Below are 27,035 nucleotides of genomic sequence, written 5' to 3'. Positions count from 1 at the left end.
AGGGGGGCGCCCGCCCCGAGCCGCTCGCCTTGCTGGGTGGGTGGGACCCCCGACCTGCCGCCCCTTCGCCCGGGTGGTTCCGCCTCGGGTGGGAGGTCCTCTGCACTTTTCATTTGGGCATTGCTGCTTTCCTCAGAAGTTTTGGGGGTCGGTGGCACTTGGCGGGGTCTGTCAGCAGCCGCCCCCTGGCGTGACCCCCGCCCAGATCCCAAGGTTGGAGGCTTGCCTGTGTGTGTAGTCACTTTTCCATGAAAAACGTGGCTCCCTCCCCCACCCCCGGGGAAGCGTGGCGTGCTCCCGTCTGTCCCTGCCTGCAGGTCACGCCTGTGACAGAACTTCATCGCGGCCTTGGGCGGACCTGCAAAGTTGGCCCTTCTCCGGGGCAGGTAGATTGCCCCAGTGATGAAACCGCGCGTCCCTAACGTGTTTGCTTCTGACGGGAACGAGTGCGCGGAGGCGCCATCTGTTTACCTGCTGGTGGGAGCCGCAGGTGAAACGCGTGTGGTCAGATAGTAGGTCTGCAGTGAAAGGTAAACACATCCCCCAGCGGCTCCCCCGGAGCTCTGAGGTGCGCTGTTAATGGCGATGGGGTATCGCCCTGCGGTATCTTTGACTGAATGTTTAACTTAGGCTAATGCAACTATGTCTAAAAGGAGGTAAGTTACGTTATTTACTCAGTGTTCTGACCTCCCTCTTTTAAAGTAGACCCTGGCCTTCACTGTCCCAGAGAAAGGGAGGCCCCAGCACAAAAGTGAAGAGAATAAGTTTGTTTGTTTGTTTTTGTCTGAGCTTCCAGCGCCTAAGTCCTGGCGATTTAACAGTTTCTCTTTGCTTATTGTGACTACACAAATTTAAGAGATGACTCGAGAACCTAACCCTCAGGTAAGATAAGGTAGCATTCAACGGTGCTGAACTCGGATGCAGTTTCTCTTTCTTAAATTGCATAATTCGGAACTAACATAGGCAGAGTACTTCATTATGCAGGAGAAATTCAGGTGCTGAAAGGTTTTACAGTACATATAAGCCCGGGTTATAATGCTAATAGCATTTTAGGATGGATGAAGGAAGTGCTGTCAAAGCAGGTTAATTCCCCCTTTCCACTGCCACGCCCAGTATGGGAAGCTGCTCTTCATTAGGTTGTGGATCAGTGACTGTATATTAAGAATCATTTCTTATGTGGACTCAATTGACCATTGTCTTCCTGGCTACTCTTAATTGGAAAAACTCCCAAATATAAAGCGTCTGCTGCTTGGCAAGAGGCAACAGGCTGCACCTTTTAATGAAGGGTTTAATGGTGGTTGTGTTCAAAAGACTGATTTAAAGGTTTGATGCCAGCCTTATTTGACTTGTGAAAGGATAGGCAACTGCTAATAACGTTATATTTATGCTGTTTCTTCAGCTGTTTGCCTGCATTTTACATAGTGTTGATCCATAGTGACATGACTTAAAGATTTTTAAATGTTATCCAAACCACATTTTACAACTGAGGAAATAGACCAAGTAGTTGAGTGCCGTGTGCAAAACCAGTTAGTGGCAGAGTTAGGAATTGAATCCAAATATCCATGATCTAGAGCTCCTCATGATGCCTTTATAGAAACAATATATTATTTAAATTTTCTGAAAAAGCTGCTTCGATGGACAAAAATTATAAAGTATTGTGAGAGACAACTGTAGTACCTCTTTTCTTTCCTCTTGTCTTCTAAGGAGATTGATGATTTAAGTTCAGGCGTAGGCAGGGAGATTACTGAAGTTGAAGCCACTATGTATGTGGTGACAGTTTTGAATGAGTTGATAATCCCTGCCAGTTCCCAGTGAGAACTGCATTTAATGCAGTTATGTCATACCTTAGTTCTCACACCATGTTAGGCATGTTCCCATTTTATGTCCAGTCTAATAGCCCAACAGATATATGTTATCGACCTGCTTTTACTGGTAAGGAGAGTGAACTAGGTCACAAGCTATCAAAATTTAACTTCATGTTCAGTGTTCTTTTTTACATCACACTTAAAAATAATTGTTGCTAACTATGTGACAGACTATAGAATTGGAAACCATTGAGGACCAGTGCTGAACATACCTGGGTTCTGGTTGAGAGCCTTTTCTTGAATTACTGTTTTTTCTCTTTTTTCCTTTTTCTCTGGACATTTGTTTAATGATATACTCAGTGATGCTGACATTAATATGTATCCCACAGTGTTCTTGAGTAGGTATGCAAGTGCTTTTAAATTTTAAGGCATTTTACAAATGCCTCCTTGTTAAAAGCAATTTGAGCTCTTAGAAATGGTGTCATCTGAAAATAAATGCTGAAATCTTAAATTTTTAAACATGAAGGACACTTACCTAATTCCCTGACTTTATAGTTGAAAAAACTGAAGCCAAAATTTGTTTGCGTTTATACAAAATAATTGCATATATCTAACTAGAACTTAGATCTCTAGACACCTGGTTCAGTGTCCTTTCCAGGGTAGCATTCAACTATTAGGAATTCCTAAATAATGATTTAAAGCAAAAGAGTTGTGTGTTTCTTTTTAAAACTTAAGATCTTTGAATGAATTTGGCTGGAGATACAGTCTCTTTGAGCTTTTATTTGTATTCTACTTCATCATTACTGATGAAGAGTCCAATTATCATTGAATAACAGCTGTTATACTTTGTTATCAGACTCCAACTGGTCTTAATTTGGGAAATGATAGAACATATTTGTAAATTGATGCTTTTGTCATTTTTAATTGGCCCAGTAGGAAACTTGATACTTGAGTTAAATTCAGGAGACAGGAACACGTAGAATTAGAAGATAGAAGAGAATTTCCTAGTTAGGCAGTGGTAGAGCTTAAGATAGAATTTAGGCCATTTAGAATTGAAGGTCAGATAAAGAGCTTCCCAGACAAGGAAAAGCTAAAGGAGTTCACCACCACCAAACCAGTATTACATGAAATGTTGAAGAGGAAATAAAAGGTAAAAAATATGAAAATAAAATGGCAATAAATGCATATCTAGCAACAATTGAGTTTAAAAATCAAAATAAATGAACAAGGAATCTAATAAACAAAATAAACTGATGAATAAAATAGAACCAGAGCACAGAAACATGGAACATGGAATCTCAGAGAGAAGGGAGAGGGGAACCAGGAAGAGATTAACCAAAGAATTTACATGTATTACCAATGGACACAGACAATAGGGTGGTGAAGGCCTGGGGTGGGGTGGGAACTAGGTGGAGGGAGGCAATGGGGAAAATAGGAGGAACATCTGTAATATTCTCAACAATAAAGGTTTTAAAAAAAAGATCTTAGCTCAGCTCTTCTGTCTCCTACTTTATGAACTTTTACACTATTTCAAAACACCCCTATGAATATTACCCTTCTCCCCCCCCCAACATCAGTGTCTAGACTGGTTTTGGGCATTGCTTACAGCTTGAGTTTGTACCAGGCAAGACTGGGAAAATGAGGTAGGGAGACGGGAGAGTGTTTGCTCTAGAGCTGAGGAGCCCTATTCTTTGGCCTGCCCAGACAGGTCAGATATTTGGTCAAAGACTATTCTGGGACTCGACATTACTGTGTCCTACACGATGATTCTGGAACCACTTCTGTGAGTTGGCCTACATTGGAAAATTTATGTGGGATGTGGGTGGGGTCCTGGGGTATTTTTCTCCTAACACTCAAGACTTTGAGGTGCATCCAACAAGATCTGCCAACCCACTGAGATGGAGAACATTCATATGAAGACTAAAATTTGGCTAAGATTGAAACTGCCTTTATTGAGCTGTTTCTTTAGCGCCTTTAAAACAGAATTTTCAAGCTCATTTCAGGACTTGTGTCTTTTATAAGAAATGAAAATTTCAATTACTGCACAAACTTTTATGTATAGGACTTCTTAGTGAGGCAAATGAACTTTTAAAATAAAATGAAATTATTTTATTTATGAGATACTGTATTTTGAAGAACTAAAACAGGAATCCTTTTACAGAACTGTGCAATGTTGTCAGCTGTTAATGCTCATATTTATAAATAGGTCATCTCTGTTTGAAAAGCATACAAGGTTTTCTAACTCCAAATCTTCCCAGCCACAGTATTGCTACATTAAACAGAACTGTCAAAGATAAAACAGAATCAAAATGATTGTCTAGACTGAATGTTAACCCTTTCCTGTAACATTGGTTAATAATATCTCTTTACCTCTTCATACTTACTTGTTTTAAATTGTTATTAAAAAACTATTATAATACTCTCCTAGGTAGTGAAGAGGTTAAACCATTGATGATACTTTCTAAATACCCCATGAGGCCTATAACTATATACCTGATTACCTCATGGAAAATTATTTCTGTGCCTGTGAATGGCAGACTCAGTGAACAGACTGTGTTTGGGTTGGGGGTGACATGCATTAGAAATATTTATCTAAAGTAATTGATTATTATAATTGACTGTTAGGTAACTTTTATTTATCTGAAATGCTGAACAAAAATATTCTTTTGAATTTTTAATTTTTTACAAACAATATTATGTTTATCATTTTATTTTTCTCCTCTTAAATTTTAACATTATTTTTATGACCATATTCATTTAGATATTTTTCTAGTATGAGTTACATTAACTGCACAATATCTGATCTTTATTCTGTGGAATGACTTCTTTCCTCTGGTCAATTCCTATAAGTTATAACATTGCTTAGTTAATGGAACACTCTGTTGTTTTCAGGCATTTAGCTTATCAGTCCAGTGATCAGTTTCTAATATTCTAACCATCAATTTTTAGTAGCACCATTATCCAAGTGTATCTGACCAGATTTAGAATTGGGTCTCTCCTGATAACCTTCAGCCTTTGATCTCCTCCCCAAATGTGAAGACTGGCATGTTCCTTGGAATCAGAGTGTTCACTAAAAAAAAAAAATTAAAAAAATACTGTAATAAACCATAAGCATGGATTCTTATTTTCAAATAGCAAAGCGAGCTTATAAATCGGATGATCACATGTCCCAGTTTACCCAGAACAATCCTGGATTATACCTGTTACTCTGGCATAATTATAAATAGCTCTTCCTTTACTCTCAAAAATGTCCTGTTTGGATAATAAATTATCTAGTCACATACTTATATACTATAATCATTTTGTTATAGTAGATTTTGGTTGTTGAAATGTTATTTGAAATAAGACCATAAGATATATATATGTATATATATATATATATATATATGTATATGTATATATATATGTATATGTATATATATGTGTGTGTGTATATATACACATACACACATATATGTATATATAATATATAATTATATATCATAGGTCATTTTATTGTATTAGGAGAGTTCTCAGTGTTTAAATGTAGTATATTGAATAAGAAAGCATATGCTTTGAAGTTAGGAATCATTTATTTGTCTTCTGACTGTTGGCAGGTCATAAAACTTTTCTGAACTTTTTATTTCTGTTAAACGGAAATAATAGCAATACCTAACCAATAGAATTATTTAAAGATTTAAAGGTGATAACACATACAAAAATGTTTTATAGCTGCAAATTCCTATGTAATTGTGAGTCATTTTTATGCCACACATGTGCTCCTGAAAATTGGATTTAAAATGAATAATTTTATCTAATTAAGGGGAACTTGCTATCAGAGCATAGACAGTCTTTTAGAAGTGTTTTACTGTAATGGGGAGCAGGGATAAGAGTAGCTGGAGATATATGTGGAGTTAAGAGGGGCTGAATTTCAACATATTTGTATGCTGAAAAGAGTGATCCAATAGAAAACAAAAAAATAGATGATGCTGGACAGAGGGACAAGATCATTTCCTTGAGTATGCAAGAAGGCATATGATCTAGAATACAAATGGAAAAGATTGGCCTTACATAATCTAAGGAGCACAAATATGTCCCTAGTCTTTTCACTTAAATTATACTGTTGGCTTTTTAAAAATTTTTTATGTGTAGTAGTGAAATCATGGATCCCAAGTTCACTGAATTTTGAAAAAATTTTTTGTGTATGATACCACCTAGGTTAGCATACAAAACATGTTCATCTCCCCAGAAAATTCTCTCCTGCCTCTTTTTAATCCATCCTACTCCCTGTCCCACCAGGCAACCATTTTCTTTTTTAAAAAAATCTTTATTGTTGAAACTATTATATATGTCCCCCTTCTAGCCCGCCCCCCATTTTCTCCCCCTACCCCAGGCCTTCACCATCCTATTGTCTTGTCACATGTCTTCATTTCTCCTGGATATATGCTTAGGGCTGGAATTGCTGGGTCAAATGGTAATATTATGCTTCCTTTTTTGAGGAACTGACAAATTTTTTTCCAAGTCGGCTGCAGCATTTTACGTTTCCAATAGCAGTGTGTGAAGAATACATTTTTGCCTATACTTGTTATTGTCTGCCATTCTTTGCTGAGAGACTCTGTGCTTGTTGAGGCATATCTTCATCACTCATTCTGCTTACAACTCTGCCTTAGCCTGCATTTCCTGCTTGTGCAGGGCCTCATGCTCAGAAGGTATTGATTAGGGCTTTTTCTGGGCTCGATCGTGCCCATAGTCCTGGGCACATGTACATGGCATTCTAGATAATCAGGAATATGCAGAACTTTTCAAAACCTTTTATGGCAATCTCATGTCCCCACCAAGAAGATGGAGTTATTAGCAAGATGGTTGTTGATGAGAGAGAAGAATCACACATGAAGCTTAGGTTTCTGGATTTAAAAAGAGAATGATTAGTATAAGAGTTAAGGACACTCGTTATAGTATTTATTCTAGCACCATAAGTATAACTAAACATTTCTACTGTTCAGAGGGCCAATCAATATTAATATATCAATAGATAAGCAATTTCTTTCTCCAGGTCTTTTACTCTAATATTTATGTCAATGCGCAAAATTTGTTAAGTGTCCAAAAAAGTAATACAATATAGGTTTATGTTGGCTGGAGCCCTGAATTATGAGACTTTAAAAAATTACATCTCCTCTCCACACACAAAAAAAGTCATTGAGAATCTTTTATGCTAGCATATATTCCAGGAAAAAGGCACTGCTAAGATTTGCAACAAATACAGTAATTCCAGTATGGATCAGTCATAGTTTTTGGCCATAGTAGACCCCATGTTGTTCACATCTAGTAGAGCAAGAAAAAAAATAAATGCTTACTTATATAGTGCCTTCATCATTTAAGAAGGGTAATACATATTACTTACTGGCCTGGACTCTAGTTTATATGTGCTTGCATTTAAGAAACTAGCCATTTTAAAGAATTAGTGTTTTTAATAGAGTTCATTTGTTATATTACAGTGAAGTCATATAGTAGTTTGTCAATTATGTACAATGATGGAGAGGAAAACATTACATGAGTAGTTTAAAATCATTTGCTTTTATAAATTATTGAGTGGTTTTTACTTAACTGACTGTATGAAGGCACCTCTTATGTGCTACTTTAAGTTTAGACCTTCTTAGACAGCCACTGCTTCTGCAATCGTTTCTACAGAGGCTTCGAACCATTGCAGCTTGACAGCATCTCTCTTGCAATGCAGGACAGCAGTTAATGTATACATTCTTCTTCTTTTGTCCTTTAGACAAGAAGCTCTGAATCACATTTCATACGGTTTGCTGAAAAGATTGAGCAATAATCACCTAGCAATATATGTTTCTTATTGTAAATTATAATACCACAGCAAGGTAGGGGTTACATGGGGACATGAACTCCATGTCCTTGATTGTTCCAGGACTTGCTCCATGCTCTTTAATAACTTTCAGTAGTTGCGTGTCTTACTAGTTAGAGTTAATTATTATGTCTATTGAGTTTAAAACTTTGTTGTAAGAGATCTTTAAAAAAATCATTAAAATTAATTAGATTGAATCATTGACTGTTGAGTATTAGGGAAAAAAATCACAGGATCTGGTTTCTTGTTATATTTTATTTCATCTAATTTAAAAGTCATCATGCTTTCTAAATGGCTTTGTGCTACCTCTAAGTTGTTGTCCTGCATGTAATAGGAAAATAAAAGGTTTAATAAACTAGTATGTTAGGTTTATTTTCCATGATGAGGTAAAGATATTTTTATTTGTGTGCATTTTACACATCACCTTACTTTCAGAATTATTTCTAACTTGTGCTTGTATTTTGTTTCTTTAGTGAAAATATTCTCTTTGGAATGGGAAATCCTCTTCTCGACATCACTGCTGTAGTGGATAAGGATTTCCTTGATAAGTAAGTATTAAACTTTTCATATGTACAATGTGAAACATATCTAAAGAGAAACTGATGAAAACTCTAGAATTGAATTTACTCTGTAACACCTTGAATTGGAGAAAAACTCAGGTAATGTAAATCTGTTTATTGCAGTTGTACTATCATTATTTATTGAGTGTTTGACCACAATTTTCCCTGGGAAAACTTGGTACATGTGTTCATTCCTATTGCTATTTTCATTTAAACTTTATTTTTTTATTCTTTGTGAGGAAGAAGTATATATGATTTATCTAATGATTTAATTTCCAATATTCAAAATTTTAAAAATTCCCAACATTTAAAAAATTAATGTTAGTGGAGCATTTCACCCCAAAACAGCAGAATATACATTCTTTTCAAGTGCACATTGAACATTTTCTAGGATAGACACATGTTAGGATACAAAACAAGTCTTAATAAATTTAAGAAGATTGAAATCTGACCAAAAGGGTATGAAATTAGAAATCAATCACAAGGCAAAAACTGAAAAACACGAAGACATGGAGACTAAATAACATGTTACTAAACAATGAATGGGATAACAATGAGATCAAGGAAGAAATCAAAAGCTACCTTGAAACATGAAAATGAGAACACAACAACCCCAAACCTCTGGGACATAGTGAAAGCAGTTTTAATAGTAAAATTCATAGCATTACAGGCCTACCTCAAGGATCAAGAAAAATCTAACAATCTAACTTTACACTTAAAGAAACTAGAAAAAGAACAACAAATTCCAAAGTGAGTAGAAAGAAGGAAATAATAAAGAATAGAGTAGAAATAAATGAAATAGAGTCCAAAGAAACAATTCAAAAGATCAATGAAACTAAGAGCTGGTTCTTTGAAAAGATAAACAAAATTGGCAAACCTTTAACCAGAGTCATCAAGAAAAATTGAGTGAGGACCCAAATAAATAAAATCAGAAATGAAAGAGAAGCAGTAAAAACTAACACCACAGAAATACAAAGGATTGTAAGAAAATAACTACAAACATCTATATGCCAACAAATTGGACAATCTGAATGAAAAGGATAAATTCCTAGAAACATACAGTCTTCCAAAACCGAATTAGGAAGAATAAAAGAATCTGAATAGACAGATTACAACTAGTGAAATTGAAGCGGTAATAAAAAAACTCCCAACAAATGAAAGGTCTTGGACTGAATGGCTTCACAGGCAAATTTTACCAAACATTCAAAGAACTAACTCCTCTCCTTCTCAAACTATTCCAGAAAATTCAAAAGGAGGGAAGACTTCTAAGCTCATTTTACAAGGCCAGCATTATCTTAATTCCAAAACCAGAAAAAGATACAACAAAGAAAAAAAATTATAGGCCAATATCCCTGATGAACACAAATTCTAAAATCTGAAACAAAATGCTAAGAAACCAGATCCAGCAATACATTAAAAAGATCATACACCATGATCAAGTGTGATTTATTCTGGGAGTGCAAGGTTGTCACAATATCTGTAAATCAGTAAACGTGATACATCACATAAACAAAATGGAGGATAAAAATCACATGATCATATCAATAGATGTAGAAAAAGTATTTGACAAAATCCAGCACCCATTTTTGATAAAAACCCTTGGCATAGTGGAAATAGAAGGAACATACAACATTCTCAATTGGCAAAAGCTAAAAGCATTTCTTTTAAGATGAGGAGCAAGACAAGGATGTCCACTCTTATTCAACTGATAAATGAATTCAGTAAAGTAACAGGTTACAAAATAAATATCCAGAAATTGGTTGTACTTTTATATACCAATAATGAACTTATCAGAAAGGGAAACTAAGAATTCTATCACACTTGAATAATAAAAACCTAGCAATAAATTTAACCAAGGATATAAAAGACCCATATTCAGAAACTTATAAGACACTGAAGAAAGAAATTGAAAAAGATACAAATAAGTGGAAGCATATACTGTGTTCACGGATAGAAAGAATTAACATCATTAAAATGTTCATACTTTCTAAAGCAATCTATAGATTCAATGCAATTCCTCTCAAAATACCAATGGCGTATTTTACAGAATTAGAACAAGTATTCCAAAATTTTATGTGGAACCACAAAAGACCTCAAATAACCACAGCAATCCTGAGAAAGAACAAAGCTGGAGGAATCACACTACCTGAAATCCAACTATACTACATGGCCATAGGAATCAAAATAGCACGGTACTTGCATAAAACAGACATATCTATATATATAAAAGGCTGAGACGGGCCTGTAGGTATGACGCACATTGACCACCAGGGGGCAGACGGTCAATGCAGGAGCTGCCGAGCGACAGCAACTTTGCACAGTGCCCTCTTGCACTCCGGGACCCCTCGGGGGATGTCGGACTGCTGGTTTTGGCCTGATACCCGCAGGCCAGGCCAAAGGACCCCATCTGCCGGAGGAACCCCGCTCACTCCGCAGATGCCCTTTGAGCCTCGGTGCCGCCCCAGGTGTGGCCGGCCTTGGAGGTACCACAGGAGGTTGGCTCCAGGGTGTGTCTGGCCCATCTTGCTCAGTCCTGCCCCACCGGCCACCTTCTAATTAATTTACTTTCAATGTGCACGAATCCGTGTACTGGGCTGCTAGTAGATTAATAAAACAGAATAGAGAATCCATAAATAAGCCTTATGGTCAATTAATATTTGACAAAGGAGACAAGAACATAAAATGGGGTAAGCCTTATGGTCAATTAATATTTGACAAAGGAGACAAGAACATAAAATGGGGTAAACATGGTCTATTCAATAAAGGATGTTGGGCCCTGACCAGTTTGGCTCAGTGGATAGAGCGTCGGCCTGCGGACTCAAGGGTCCCGGGTTCGATTCCGGTCAAGGGCATGTACCTTGGCTGCGGGCACATCCCCAGTGGGGGGCGTGCAAGAGGCAGCTGATTGATGTTTCTCATCGATATTTCTAACTCTCTATCCCTCTCCCTTCCTCTCTGTAAAAATCAATAAAAATATATTTAAAAAAATGATGTTGGAAAAATTGGACAGGTACATATAAGAAAATGAAATTAGACCATCTTCTTACACCATGCACAAGAATAAACTCAATAAACTGGATTAAAGAGTTAAATGTAAGACTCAAAACCATAAAAATCCTAGAAGAAAACATAGGCAGTAAAATCTTGGATATTTTTCCTAGTAATATTTTTTCTGATATACTTCCTCAGGCAAGGGAAAAGAAATAAAAAATGGGACTATATCATAATAAAAAGTTTTTGCACAGCAAAGAAAACTGTCAACTAAAAGAACACACTGAATAGGAGAACATCTTCACCAATGATATATATGATGGGTTCATATCTAAAAATTATAAAGAACTTATAAAACTCAACACCAAAAACCCCCAAACAATCCAATTAAGAAATGGGTAAAGGACCTGAATAGACACTTCTCCAAAGAGGACATAGAGGTGGCCAATAGACATATGAGAAGATACTCAACATCACTAATCATCAGAGAAATACAAATTAAAACCACAGTGAGATATTACCTTGCACTTGTCAGGATGGCTATTAGCAATAATTCAACAAACAAGTGTTGGGGATAACATGGTGAAAAGGAAACCTCTATGCACTGTTGGTGGGAATGTAGATTGGTGCAAACACTATAGAAAACAGTAGGAAGGTTCCTCAAAAAATTAAAAATGAAACTGCCTTATGACAGAGCAATTCAACTTATGGGTATATATCTGAAGAAATCCAAAACACTAATTCGAAAGACTATATGCACCCCTATGTTCATTGTAGCATTATTTACATTAGCTAAGGTATGGAAGTAACCCAAGCGCCCATCAATAGATGAGTGAATAAAAAAACTGCTACATATATACAATGGAATATTACTCGGCCATAAAAAAGAAGGAAATACCATTTGTGACAGCATGGATGGACTTGGAGAGCATTATACTATGTGAAATAAGTCAGAGAAAAACAAGTGCCATATGATTTCACTTATATGTGGACTGTAAAGAACAAAATAAATGAACAAAACAGAAACTGACTCATAGATACTGAGAACAGACTGATGGTTATCAGCGTGGATGGGATTTGGGGGCCTGGACGAAAAGGTGAAGGGATAAAGAAGTACAAATTGGTAGTTACCGAATAGTCACGGAGATATAAAGTATAGCACAGGAAATATAGTTAATATTGCAATAACTATGTATGGTGTCAGGTGGGTACTTGAAATATCAGGGCATCACTCTGTAAAGAATATGATTGTTTAACCATCATTCTGTACACCTGAAACTAAAACAAAATAATATTGAATGTAAACTGTAATTGAAAAATAAAAAAAGAATGAAGCCAGACAAAAAGAATACATAGGGTATGAATCTATTTATGAGACTATATGAAATTCATTTTAATCTATACAGTAATAAAACAGGTAATTGGTTTCACATGCATTGACCAGGATGTGGTGGAAGGTGGGAAGGAGAGATTGCAAAGGGACAGTTAGGGCTCTTAGGGGTGTGTTTCTTATCTTGATTTTGTGATGATTTCATGAGTATATACATGTATTAAAACTTTAAATATATACAGTATATTGTATGTCAGTTTTAACTCAAAGCTTTATAAAAAAAAAAATCAATTGAACTTGAGTTCATGGATTTGAAGTTTGCTTAGTGTGAGATATTTTTTCCAGAAGTCAACTAATTAATAGTCACTATTTTATTTTATTAAAATTACTAGAGGCCCGGTGCACGAATTCATGCACCAGTGGGGTCTCTCGGTCTGGACTGTGGGATAGGGCTGAAACCAGGTCTCTGACATCCCCCGAGGGGTCTAGGATTGCAAGAGGGCGCAGGTCAGGCTGAGGGACCCCACTGGTGCACAATCGGGGCCGGGGAGGAACACGGGAGGTTGGCCAGCCAGGGAGGGACCGTGGGAGGGCTCCAGGGTGTGTCCGGCCAGTCTCGCTCAGTCCTGATCAGCCAGACCCCAGCATCAAGCTAACCTACCGGTCGGAGCATCTGCCCCCTGGTTGTCAGTGCACGTCATAGCGACTGGTCAACTGTCTGCGCCCTGGTGGTCAGTGCATGTCATAGCGAGCGGTTGAGCGGCCTTAGCATATCATTACCATATTACGCTTTGATTGGTTGAATGGACGACCAGACGATCGGACACTTAGCATATTAGGCTTTTATTGTATAGGATTTATTAAATTTATTTAGGTGACCTTGGTTAATAGGATCATATAAGTTTCAAGTGTACATTTCTATGATTCAAGATCTGTATATTGCATTATGTGTCCACCACCCAAAGTCAAACCATCTTTTATCACCATATATTAGGCCCTTTCCACCTCTCACCTCCCCACCTCCCACCTCCCCAGCCCTCTGGTAACCACCACACTGCTGTCTGTGTCCAGAGTTTCAGTTTTATATCCCACATATGAGTGAAATCATATGGTTCTTAGTTTTTCTGACTGATTTCACTTAGCATAATATTCTCAAGGTCCATCCATGTTGTTGCAAGTGGCAGTATTTCGTCTTTTCTTATTCCATTATCACATTTTTTGTTGTTGTTGTTAATCCTCACCCGAGAATATTTTCCCATTGATTTTAGAGAATGTAAGGGAGGGGAGAGACACAGAGAGAGAAACATCGATGTGAGAAAGACACATCCATTGGTTGCCTCCCACATGAGCAGGGCTGGGGATCAAGCCTGCAACTGAGGTACGTGCCCTTTTGACTAGAATCGAACCCAGGACCCTTCAGTTTGCGGGCCGACGCTCTATTTACTGAGCCGAACCGGCTGACGCTATACCACATTTTCTTTATCCAACCCTCTATTGAAGGATACTTTGGTTATCTCCATGTCTTGGCCTCCATGAGTAATGCTGCAACTAACTTAGGGGTAAATATATCTTTGTGAATATGTGTTTTTGAGTTTTGGTTGTTTTTTTTCTAAACTTCACCTGAGGGATATGTTTTCATTGATTTTTAGAGGGAGAGGAAGGAAGAGAGAAAAAACACCGATTGGTTGCCTCCCATATGCACCCCGACGGGGGAATTAAACCCACAATCTTTTGGTGACCAGAACGACACTCCAACCAACTGAGCCACCTGGCCAGGGCCATGTTTTTGTGTTTTTCAGGTAGATATTCAGAAGAGGGATTGCTGGGTCATAAGGTAACTCTATTAATTTTTTGAGGAACCACCAGACTGTTTCCCATAGTGGCTGCACCAGTTTACATTCCCACCAGCAGTGAATGAGGGTTCCCTTTTCTCCACAACCTTTGCAACACTTGTTATTACTTGCCTGCTTGATAATAGCTATTCTAGCCGGTGTGAAGTGGTATCTCATTGTAGTTTTGATTTGCATTTCCCTAATAGCTAATGTAGTTGATCCTCACCCGAGAATATTTTCCCATTGATTTTAGAGAATGTAAGGGAGGGGAGAGACAGAGAGAGAGAAACATCGATGTGCGAAATATATCTGTTGGTTGTTTGTATGTCTTCTTGGGAGACATGTCTGTTCAGGTCCTCTGTCCATTTTAATTGGGTTGTTTGGTGTTGACTTTTATGAGTTCTTTATATATTTTGAATATTAAACCTTAAAAATCAAGTACCATATAAAAATACAAAGAGAAAGTACAAAATTTGAAATATGTGTAACTAGTGTTACTATTTTGATAAGATATGCCTCTAGGCATATCTTAGCTTATGTAACCTATTAATATATGTTTGTGTTTATGGGATAATACTATGTTTAGTCTTAGGTAATTTATTTTCACTCTACACTATGGTTTTGGATGTTTGTTTTTAAAAGTTCATGCAAATGTGATCAGAATGATTATGATCTGGCAGCTGTGGGCTAACACTACTGGGCACTTAAATAGTTTCTTTGTTTTATTAGCTGCTGATCCTGAAATGGCCAACTAAAGTTCTATTTTTGTGGGGGGAGGGGAGATTTTTAACTTTTAACAATGATTTTTACATTTATTACTTGGAGTTTAAAAAGCAAGCTTTTGCATCCTATTCATAAAAGGTAAATGCTTTCCTTAAATTTCTTCCAAAATATGCTTGAAAATATTCCCTATTATTTCAATAAACCATGTTTAGCTTACATTCCAGACCATGTTTAGATAACTGTTTTGCATTTGAAGTCTGTGAATTATCCAGGAATGGTTGCTAGGTACTATAAAAAATGAATTAAATATATGCTTATTAATATCTTACACTATGAGAACGAGTTAACTATCGAATTTCTTCTGATAAAATATATGTTATTTTGATTCTGTTTTTTTTAATGTATTTGGCATTTCCGATAGAAACTGATTAATATAACACTAGTACTAGTTAAAAAGTAAACTAGTACTAAAGGTTTTTGAAGGAAAAATGTTGGTCCTTTGCTGCATCTTCTACCTCTGCTCTTGCATTTACCCCATTCCCCATAAGTGCTGTTTTTCCAGAAGAAACCATTTTAAATTTCTATTAGCTATTTTTTCTTGGTATCCATCTGTTTCTAAGTAATATACTTAGACATATTGCTATGGTGTGATTTTCATAAAGGTGATTGATTGGAGAGGCAAAGGATAGAGTTCCTTTAGTGTAAGGAAAGGATACAATAACATGATTCCATTAAGATGACTTCCAGATGAGAGGACACAATAGCACTTCGTGTGGAAGGACACACTTGGTCTTCAAGTCCCTATGGGATGAGATCACCTAAACTGGGTAATGGTAGAGATAATTCCCCCTGACCTTCTGAGAACTTTGCTTTTGTCATTCTTACAGGGATTTTTATATTCTCTTGATGGTTTTTGAGTTTCCGTTACTTACCTTCTTACTGACCAGGTTCTAGTAACTGGTAAAAACCCCTGATCATTCCTGAATATTTGCTGTGAGATTAGGTGAATTGAAGGTTAATTTTCCATGTCTGCCATCTACCTCACATTCTTAAACGTAGGGGCAGTCTGAGTACTCTATGTAGCTTTTTCTTGGCTTGTCAGTTTTAGATCTTACATATTGACTGCCTATTTTGATACCTAAAGATTTAGCTCTTTCACCTACCACCACTTCATCTTCCCCTTCTTCATCTTTCCTATCTATATTTATAAAAGGCTAATATGCTAAGTGTCCGACCATCCGACCAGTTGCTATGACGCACACTGACCACTAGGGAGCAGACGCTCAACACAGGACCTGCTGAGCTGCAGTGACTTGGCAGCGGCAGCTCTCGGGTGACGCACCCCGAAACCAGAGAGGAGGGATTCCTTGCAAGGCTGCATGATTCCACCTTTGTGGGTTATGTTGTTGCTGGGGCACTGTGGGCCCCGAATCTGGTTTACTGCACACTTGCATTTGCGTTCCACACCCTGTATGACAGCAACTTTGCAGAGTGCCCTCTCACACTTTGGGACTCCTCGGGGGATGTTGGAGAGCCAGTTTCGGCCCAATCCCTGCAGGCCAGGCCGAGGGACCCCACTCACTACACAGATGCTGGGGAGGGGCCGTGGGAGGTTGGCTCCAGGGTGTGTCCTGCCCATCTCGCCCAATTCCACCCCGCTGGACACCTTCTAAATTTCCTTTCAATGTGCACGAATCCATGCACTTGGTCACTAGTATTATTTATTACATTAAAATAAGTCATTAATCACTGTGAACGAAATTGTGGACTGTGATTACATATATATATATTTGTTTTCCTTATAGTTACTTGCATCCTCTGTTCATTTGCACCATTTTCTATATGGGTTCAAATTTTCAAGCCACTCTTTAAATCTATCACTTGCCTTTCTTCTTCATCCCCTTTCTCTGTTCCTCGAAATCAGCAAGTCTATCATCCTCTTTTCCTCAGGTGACCTCCCTTCCAGGGTTATCTGTCATTGTGCTCTAAACGGAACTGTTTGTGCTGTTAGACCAGTGATGGCGAACCTTTTGAGCTCGGCGTGTCAGCATTTTGAAAAACCCTAACTTAACTCTGGTGCCGTGTCACATATAGAAATTTTTTGATCTTTGCAACCATAGTAAAACAAAGACTTATATTTTTGATATTTATTTTATATATTTAAATGCCATTTAACAAAGAAAAATCAACCAAAAAAATGAGTTCGCGTGTTACCTCTGACACGCGTGTCATAGGTTCGCCATCACTGGCTTAGGCCCACTAAGCCATCAGTCGGACATCCCCCCAGGGCTACCGGACTGCGAGAGGGCGCAGGCCAGGCTGAGGGACCCCTCGCCAAGTACATGAATTTTGTGCACTGGGCCTCTAGTTTTGTAATATTTAAGATTTTTATAACAATCCTGAATTGCTTTTATAAATTTTAAAAATGCCTTAATAAAGTTATCACTTACTGTGTAATAATAATTATCTATTGCTGAGTAACACATTACCCCAAAACTTGGCTGCTGAAAACAACAAACATTTAGTATCTCGCACAGTTCCTGATGATCAGAAAGTTGAGTGTGGCATAGCTGAGTGGTTCTGCGTTAGGGTCCCTAATTAAGTTGCAGCAGTCTGTTCGCCAGAGTGGCGATCATTTCAAGGCTCAACTATGGTTGATAGATTTGATTCCCAGCTCACTCATATTGTTCGTTGGCTGGCCTCAGTTTCTCAAGAATTCTTGGACTGAGGTCCTCAGTTTTTTACCTTGTGGCTCCTCTGTGTCCTAAAACCATGACAGCTGTTTGCTGCATTGCCAGCCATTTGAGAGAGTGAAAGAGTAATTTTTCCTAGATGGAAGCTGCAGTCATTTTTATAACCAAATCTTGGAGGTGACATGCCATTATTTTTGCCATAGGCTTGCTACTGTTCATACCTTGTATGATGAGGGTGGGCAGTACACATGGATGTGAGAAATGGAGGCAGGGGTCTTTGGGGGCCAGAGGACAGACTGTGATAGCCAACCTTCAAGATAGCTCCCAATGACCCCCTCCTGGTGTTCTCTGAGTAGTCCCCTCCCACATTACACCAATGCTGATATAACCAGTGACAAATGGCAGAAGTGATGGTATGCTGCTTTAGAGGTTAGGTTGTAAAAGACTGTCTTCCGTTGTGGGTGCTCTTTCACTTGTTCATATACTCGTTCCCTCTTTCTCTGTCTCTTTATCGCCTTCTTTTGGGTCACTCGTTCTGGGAGAAGCTAACTGCCACGTCTTGAGGACATTCAGGCTCCCTGTAGAGAGGCCCGAGGCTGGAGATATCAGGCCTCTGGCCTGCAGCCAGTGAGGAACCAAGACTTGCCAATAACCATGAAAGTGAACTTAGAAGTGCATTCTCAATCCTCTGTTGAGCCCTAAAATGATTGCAGCAACCTCATGAGAGACTGTGAGCCAGAAAACTCAGTTAAGGCACTCCTGAATTCTTGACCATCAGATACTGTGAGATAATGACTATTTGTTAACCTCCTAAGAAATGGATGAATTTGTTACAGTGTCAAAGAACATTCATGCATGAATTAAAAGTGGTTTGTTTTTTTTAAACACACATTCACCCATCCCATACCTCTCAATATCTCATTGGAAGGTTGATATGAATGGGTTGGGCTTGTTTACTAATGGGAATTGATTGTGGCTTGGTTACACTAAAAGCCCATTGTGTGTGTGTGTGTGTGTGTGTGTGTGTGTGTGTGTGTGTTTTGACCCCTGATATTAGTGTCTGAAAGTTTATTCCCTAAGTCTTTAATTTCTTTATAGAAAAGTCTTCCAGTTTTCTTTCTGAAGGTATTCTGAAGAATAAAGCCTGGCTGTTTTAGCATTAGAGCTGGCCAGGAAAAGGGGGCTACAGGTACCATAATTAATTGGCAGTTTCATCTGTCCCTCCCTACTTCTACTGTTTTGCCTGTTGTTCCTTAGTTCAGAGATCCTTTTGTTTGGTTTCTCAAGAGAATAACCCTCTAATTTATTTTAGGAATTGTAAGTTGTGATGGTGAGATGGTATGCAGTTCCCTCACTTTTAGCTCCATGTCTTATCTGTTATTTTATAACTAAAGCTTTACAATAATTCTTAAAGTTTTATAGGGCAAGTTCTTACACTTTCAATAGTTTTCTTAGTTATTTTTCATTTTTTGTACATAAATTTTAGAATGAGCTTGTCAAATTCTACAAAAATTCTTTCTATAATTTTGTTTAGAATTGTACTGCATTTGTAGATTAATTTAGAAAAGTGGAGATTTTTATCATGAGTTTTTAAAATGTGTGTATATATATATATATATTTCTCCATTATTTTAGGTATTCTTTTATATATTTCACTAGTGGCCCAGCGCATGAAATCACGTGCAGTAGGCTCCCCGCCACTTCCGCGGGAGCCGGTGGAAAGCCACTGCATGCCCGCGGGGGCGGCGGGAGCCGTGCCACTTCTGCGGGAGAGAGACGGAAGGGAGCCGCTCCATGCCCTTAGGAGGCAGGAGCGAGGTGCCGCTGCCTGCGGGTGCTGGGTGCTGGGAGGGAGCTGCTGCTGTCGCCCATGGGAGCTGGGGAGGGGGTAGGGACTGAGAGGTACTCAATGCATCTCCTGGTGACCGGTCATGCATGCAGCCCCGCCTACCCGCGCATGCTTGCTGCGCACTCAGCCTCCTGCTGATCGGTTGTTACGCGTGAGGGTGTGATGACCATTTGCATATTAGCCTTTTATTATGTAGGATTAACACATAGGTGCTAAGTACATTAAACAAAATGGTTAGGTTTTTAAATATTTATATATCTTTTTTAGTGATTATTGCTAAATTTGTTAGCTTAAAAATTATAAAAACATATTTATTTGAGAAAAATTCAAACCACATACAAGTGATTAAAGTAAAAACAAAATTTGAGGTTAGTTACTCTATCATCTCTAGTTTTGTACACTAGAACTTTCTGTGATGATAGAAATGTTGTGTATCGTACTGTCCAGTATGGTAACCTAACCAGCAGTCACATTTAGCTTTGAACATTTGAAGTGTGGTTGTGCAAGTGATCAATTTAAATTTTTGAAAAAATTTTAATTAATTTAAACTTAAATAGTCATATGAGATTAGTGGTTACAATATTAAACAGGGTAGCTTAGGTCTTATTATATAATTTTATCGTTTTCATAGATGTACATTTTTGATTGGTTTATTCTAGGTATTATAGTATAAAAATAAAATTGTTGCTATAGTGAGTACAATATTTGTTAATAACATTTTCCAGATTATTGCTGGTATTTGGAAATAATACAGAATTTTGAATATTTGCTTTAACTTACCTTGTGACCTGCATTAAAAGAAAGATGGTTGTGGGCTATTATGATTCTCTCTTTTAGAATACTGGAGTCTTACAGTTTGAAATAAACTGATATTTGATTTTGAATCTTTACATTATTTCACATATTAAATGATTAGTCTTGAGTTACTCTGAGGCTTCCTCCAATAAGACCTAAATTATGGATACTAAATGATCATAGAGTCATTTATGAAGTCTTTGCTTTGCCCTAGATATAATTAGATGGTGGTCATTATAGATTCTTTGTTATTCAGACCTGACTTTGAATATTAATAAAAATGGTATTCATAAGGTTTACCTAAATATGGATTCTTTTTTTGGTTCCTGATTTTAGAGAGGGAGGAAGGTATGGAGGGAGGAGAGACATAGGGAGAGAGAGAAATGCATTAATCGGTTGCCTCCTCATATATGCAACCTGACTGGGCATGAACCTGCAACCTAGGTATGTGCTCTGACCAGGAATCAAACCTGAGACCTTCTGGTGCAACAGACAACGCTCCAGCCAACTGAGCCACACCACCTAGGGCAACATGGATTCATTTTTAACAGTTCATTTAAGCTTAATACAGATTTTTTTGGAGCACCTGCTTTGTGATAAGCATGTTCCCAAATACTGGAAATACAATGTTGAGTAAATTTCTTGCCTTTAGCATCTAGTAATCTAATTGAGGAGACAGAAGTAGAAAAAAGTCACTTTATTACTGTGGCATTATAGAATAGAGGTTAATGATGAGGGTTCTCTGGAGCCACTTACAGTTGTGTGACCTTGGCTGTGTTTCTTAATCTGTGGAAGCTCAGTTTCCTTTTGAATAAATTAGGAATATTATAATAAGGATATTAGAATATGAATATTATAATATGAGGAATGAATGAGATAATTTATGGATTTGCCATATGTTAGCTAATATTATTTGGCTACTAAGGAATTAGAATGTTTCTCATGTCCTTGTTACAGGCAGTAGGTTAAAGTAGGGGGATGATATGGTTGGATTCACATTTAGAATGATATAAATCACTGTGTCTACAATAGGTCAATGGATTTGAGGAGATAGATTACAGGAAGCTGTAATGATAGACCTGTTGAGAGATTTTAGGTAGGGTAGAAGGGTTGGGAGAAAGTTCAGTAATATTTTAGTGTTATAAAGATAAGACTTAATGATTGATTTTATGATCAGAGCAAAGGACTAGGGATGATATTCCAACCTTGGGTTTTAGTGACTGAGTAGATGGTGATACTTACAACTGAGGGATTATGGGTGGAGGACATGTTAAAGGAGATAGAGAAGTTGAGGTAAATTTTGTTCATGCATGAGATGAATATGTGATATGTAGGTGGGCATATTTAGATTTTTGATTTATGTTTCAGGTAGATAGAGAATTTGTGGCTGGAGAGATAGACAATAAATAAACATTATATTTGTACTTTTACACAATGCCATTCAATAATGTTAGCTATTATTCCCATCAGCATCAGCATCATTATATAGTTGGTATTTAAAGCAACCAACAAGAGCCTTTCTAAAGAAACTATATAAAGTAAAAGGAGAAGTGGACTGGAAGATAGAACATTCAGTAGATGGATAGATGAAGAAGAGCTATTGGAGGAATTGGAGGAGAAATAGTGAGCTATTAGCAGAAGAACTAAGACAGGGTCTCACGAAGTATAGTGAATATGACAAGAGTACTTAATATTATCAGATGTAATATGATTAATAACTTAAGGACTATAATAGTCCAGTAGAAATAAATCAACAAACAAGTGTTGGCGAGGAAATGGAGAAAAGAGAACCCTTGTGCATTGTTGGTGGAATAGCAAATTGGTGCAGACATTATGGAAAACAGTATAGGAAGTTCCTCAAAAAAAAAAAATAGAATTATTCACTTCTGGGTATATATCCAAGGACATCCGAAACAATATTTTGAAAAGGTAAATGCATCCCTCTGTGCATTGCAGCATTATTTACAATAGCAAAGACATGGAAGCAGTCAAAGTGCCCATCAGTAGATGAGTGGGTAAAGATGTGGTGCATACATACAGTGGAATATTACTCGGCCACAAAAAGGAATGAAATCTTATCATTTGTGATAGCATGGATGGACCAGGAGAGCATTTTGCTAAGTGAAATAAATCAGAGAAAAACAAATGCCATATGATTTCACTTATATGTGAACTGGAAAGAACAAAATAAATGAACAAAACATAAATAAACTCATAGGTACAGAGAACAAACTGAGGGTTGCCAGATGGGAGATGTATTGGGGGGGTCTGGGTAAAAAAGGTGAAGGGATAAAGATGTACAACTTGGCACTTACAAAATAGTCACAGGGATGTAAAGTACAGCATATGGAATACAATCAGTAATATAACAACTATTTATGGTTCCAGGTGTTTACTAGAATTATCAGGGGAATTACTGATTAATTAAATTATACAGTTATCTAACCACTATGTTGTACATCTGAAACTAATATAAAATGACATTGAATGTCAACTGTAATTAAAAATCAAATAAACTAAGTTAAAAATAGAACAAAACCAACAGTCCAGTGAATTTGACAATAGGATGTCAATATTGACCTCAGCTACGTAAATCTCAGTGAAATGATAGGGACAGAAGCCAGATTAAACTGTATTTAGATTTGCATTTCCCTAATTGCTAGTGAGGTTGAACATCTTTTCATATATCTATTGGCTGTTCTCATGTCTTCTTGGGAGAGGTGTCTGTACAGGTCCTCTGCCCATTTTTTTGATTTGGTTGTTTGTTTGGTATTGAGTTTTATGTGTTCTTGATATATTTCAGATATTAAACCTTTGTTAGAGCTACTGTTTGCAAATATCATCTCCTGTTCGGTTGGCTGCCTTTGTTTTGTTGTCAGTTTCTTTCACTGTGCAGAAGCTTTTTAGTTTGATATAGTCCCATTCATTTATTTTTGCCTTTACTTCACTTGCCTTTGGGGTCAAGCTCATAAAATGTTCTCTATGACCAAGATCCATAAGTTTGGTACCTGTGTCTTCTCCTATGTGACTTTTTGTTTCGGGTTTTATACTTAGGTCTTTGATCCATTTTGAATTAATTTTTGTATCTGGGGACAAACTGTAATCAAGTTTCATTCTTTTGCATGTGGCTTTCCAGTTTTCCCAGCCCCATTTATTGAAGAGACTATCTTTACTTCATTGTGTGTTTCTGGATCCTTTGTCGAAAATTATCTGCCCATATACATGTGGTTTTATATCTGCACTCTCTATTCTAAACCGTGTGTCTGTTTCTCTGCCAATACCATGCTGTTTGATTATCGTAGCTGTGTAGTATAAATTTGAAGTCAGGTAGCATGATACCTCCAGTTTCATTCTTTTTTCTCAGGATTGCTTTGGCTGTTTGGGGTCTTTTGTGGTTCCATACAAATCTGATAATTTCTAGTTCTATTTCTTTAAAAAAAATCTCATTGAGATTTTGATGGGGATTGCATTAAACCTGCATATTGCTTTGGGTAATATGGCCATTTTAATTATGTTGATTCTTACAATCCACAAATACGGGATATTTTTCCATTTTGTTGTCTTTTTCAATCTCTTTTAATAATACTTTGTTATTTTTCATATATAGGTTCTTTCACATTCTTTGTTAAATTTATTCTTTTGGTTGCAATTGCAAAAGGAAACTACAAGATACCACCCCACACCTGTTAGAGTGGCTTTTATCAACAAGACAAGTAACATCAAGTGTTGGAGAGGTTATGCAGAAAAGGGAACCCTCATTCACTGCTGGTGGGAATGTAGACAGGTACAACCACTATGGAAAACAGTTTGGCAATTCCTGAAAAAATTAAGAATAGAGCTACCATATGACCTAGCAATCCCTCTCGTGGGTTTATACCCTAAAAACCCAAAAACATGTATTTGCAGATATATGCACCCAGTGTTCATTGCAGCATTATTCATGGTAGCCAACCATGAATACAACCCAAGTGTCCTGCGATAGAGCACTGGGTAAAGAAGATGTACATATACACAATAGAATACTACTCAGCCATAAGAAAGGATGAAATACTGCCATTGGCAACAACATGGATGGACCTTGAGAATATTATGCTAAATGAAATAAGTCAGTCAGAAAAAGCTAAGAACCATATGATGTCACTCATATGAGGGATATAAAACAGAAACTCGTGAACACAAACAGCAGTGTGGTTGCCAGAGGAAAGGGGTTGGGGGAAAAGGAGGTTCTAATATATGGTGACAAGAAAAGATTTGACTTTGGGTGGTGGGCACATGGTGCAGTATACAGATTTTGTAACATAGAAACCCACACCTAAAACCTCTGTGATCATGTTAACTAATGTCACTCCAATAAATTCAATTAAAATGTTTTTAGAAATAAATGGGAAGTGTCATATAAACTGTACTAATTCTCTTGATGTGGTCCAAGAGCCAAGCAGTGACATCTCACACCTACCAAGTTTTAAAAAATTTCTTTAATGAAAATATGTGGCTAGTCATTTGGAGTAATTATCAACTTTTAAAAAATAAAAGCATAGGGAAAGAAGAATTTAAGAATACAAGGAGTATAATTCTATTTGTTTAGGTTTAAATCTAGTTTAATTCTTTTTATTCCCAGCTTTCTCTAATTGCGTTTTAATCCTCATCTAGTTTACTAATGAGAATTTAAGATATTATTTTCATAATCCTTGCTATTATTTTCATTTTAACCCTGAGGTTTACTCTTAATCTGTTTCTTTATAAACCTCTTAAATTTTAGCTTTTGTTTGAAACATTGTTGTGGTGATTAACACTTTGGACTCCCTTTTCTTCCTCTTTAGTATGTTTTAATCAACCTTTATTTTTTAATTACAAAAGCCAATTAAGCAAGTTTAAAATTTTATATATATGCTGTCTACCTAATTGATTCTGCCAATTCTGTACAATTTTGCAGAACACTATTAGGATTCTTGGGACTACGTGTTAATGTTTGTAGATTTCTAGGAATTTTTGTTTAATTCTCTGAAGGCAATCTTAATTGCAGGTATTTATGGAATAATTTTTTTTACCCTATTGTATAGCAAGTTCTAGCTTTGCATTAACTACCTGTGTGACATTGGGTAGGGCATTTCAATTATGACTGGGCTGTTTCTGGACTTTATAATCTCATAAGGACCTCCAGCCTGAAATTCTGTTACATTAATCTCCAGGAAAAAACCACGTTTGAATAACTAGTGTTTGTTTCAGTTTCTTATAAAAGGCCCAAACTTTATTTTATTGTACTACTAATGTTCTAGCATATCATAATAGTTATCTATAATGTATTAATACATTTTATATTTGTTTTCTAATATTAAATTGCAAACCTAAATGACAATAGCATTTTCCCATTGCCTGTGGTGGGAATGCCATTACTGGATTTTATTCTTTTTTGCTTTAAGCATGTCTTCTCTAAACAGCCCAGGCAGGGTTAAGGAAAGTACTCCTCTTTGTCCTCTCCTCTCTTCTCCTCTCTCTTCCCCCACTTCCTTCTCTCTCCTCTTCTTCCTACATAACTTGTCACCTGTTGCTGTCAATATTTATTCAATAACGTATTTAAATTAAATTTATTTTAAGTTTTTATATAAGAAAAGTTTTGAACTACTCTTTGTTGAAGGCTTACATGTTCATTGATAAATGTAAGTGAAAATTATATCCAGATGAGCTGATGGGAGTGTATGTGTTTTCCTTCTGGTAAATTCAGACAGAAAAAAGTTTAAGAACTACCACTATCCCTTTTTGCTGTCTCTGGTTTTTTTTTTTAGGGACTATGCTCATGTTTGAATCAAAGAAATGGATATAAAAGCAGAACATCTATCTAATCATGTATTTAGGAAACAAAGCCCAACTTAAAAATAGGGTATGCTCTGTATCATTCTGGGAAAGACATGATAGAAAATTGAGGTATACCTTTCTACTTTCTACTAAGTTTAATTTTCTCTTTGAAGTTTATGAATATAAAACATCGAATGATCAGAGAGTAAGTTAAAGTGATAAAGGGGTTCAAAAGGCTCTATATATTCTGTTCTGCGAACCAGCAGTAAGGTTGGTATAATAGGACATACTAAATGAAAATGAAAACTATGTATAATTATAAACCCACATTTAAACATTTAACTGTATGTTTCAATGAAAAACAGCTCCATTTCATTAGTAAGGATTATGGTCCTGATGGTATATTTACCTTTACATTTGTAATTATAATTTATAGTCTACCTACTTTCAAAATGAACTTTAAGCAGTTGTTTTAGTTTATAGCATAACTTTACAATTGTAAGTGTGAACTATTTCTGGTGTACATTTTTAAAGGTGTTTGATCAAGTTTTTATTCCCTTACAAATAACCATCTGTAAATATGGAGTTTATTTGTATGAACTTTGGAAAGGTATTTAAATTGCCTGGAAGAATAAATCACCTCTCTCCAATAGTGCCTTTTTTCTGATTTTCAAACTAAATCAATATTCCATTTTAAAAATTAGAATATTATTCTTTAAGGCAGCAATATAGAACAAACAAACATACACATAGGCATGTGTAAAGAATTTGGCCTTGCCCAAAGAAAGATCTTGCCTTTGCTTTGGGCTTCTGGGAGGTATC

General features: G+C 36.9%; 1 protein-coding gene across 2 annotated transcripts in view; it reads left to right on the top strand.

Annotated features, from left to right (window-relative positions):
- Nucleotides 1–27,035, top strand: part of ADK (adenosine kinase) — a 448,784-nt gene that overhangs the window by 32,318 nt on the left and 389,431 nt on the right. Inside the window, exon 2 of one of the 2 annotated variants that reach the window (XM_006090233.2) lies at nucleotides 8,121–8,195. In XM_006090233.2, the coding sequence (XP_006090295.1) occupies nucleotides 8,121–8,195 (75 nt within the window). Of the gene's footprint in view, nucleotides 1–8,120; nucleotides 8,196–15,119; nucleotides 15,222–27,035 lie in introns of those variants that run through there. The other variant, XM_023755075.1, reaches the window with a different exon arrangement.

This window comes from Myotis lucifugus, unplaced genomic scaffold (genome assembly GCF_000147115.1).
Source record: "Myotis lucifugus unplaced genomic scaffold, Myoluc2.0 scaffold_69, whole genome shotgun sequence".
NCBI lineage: Eukaryota > Metazoa > Chordata > Mammalia > Chiroptera > Vespertilionidae > Myotis > Myotis lucifugus.
Note: the sequence above shows the minus strand (reverse complement) of the source record. Positions and strands in the feature narration are given on the sequence as shown.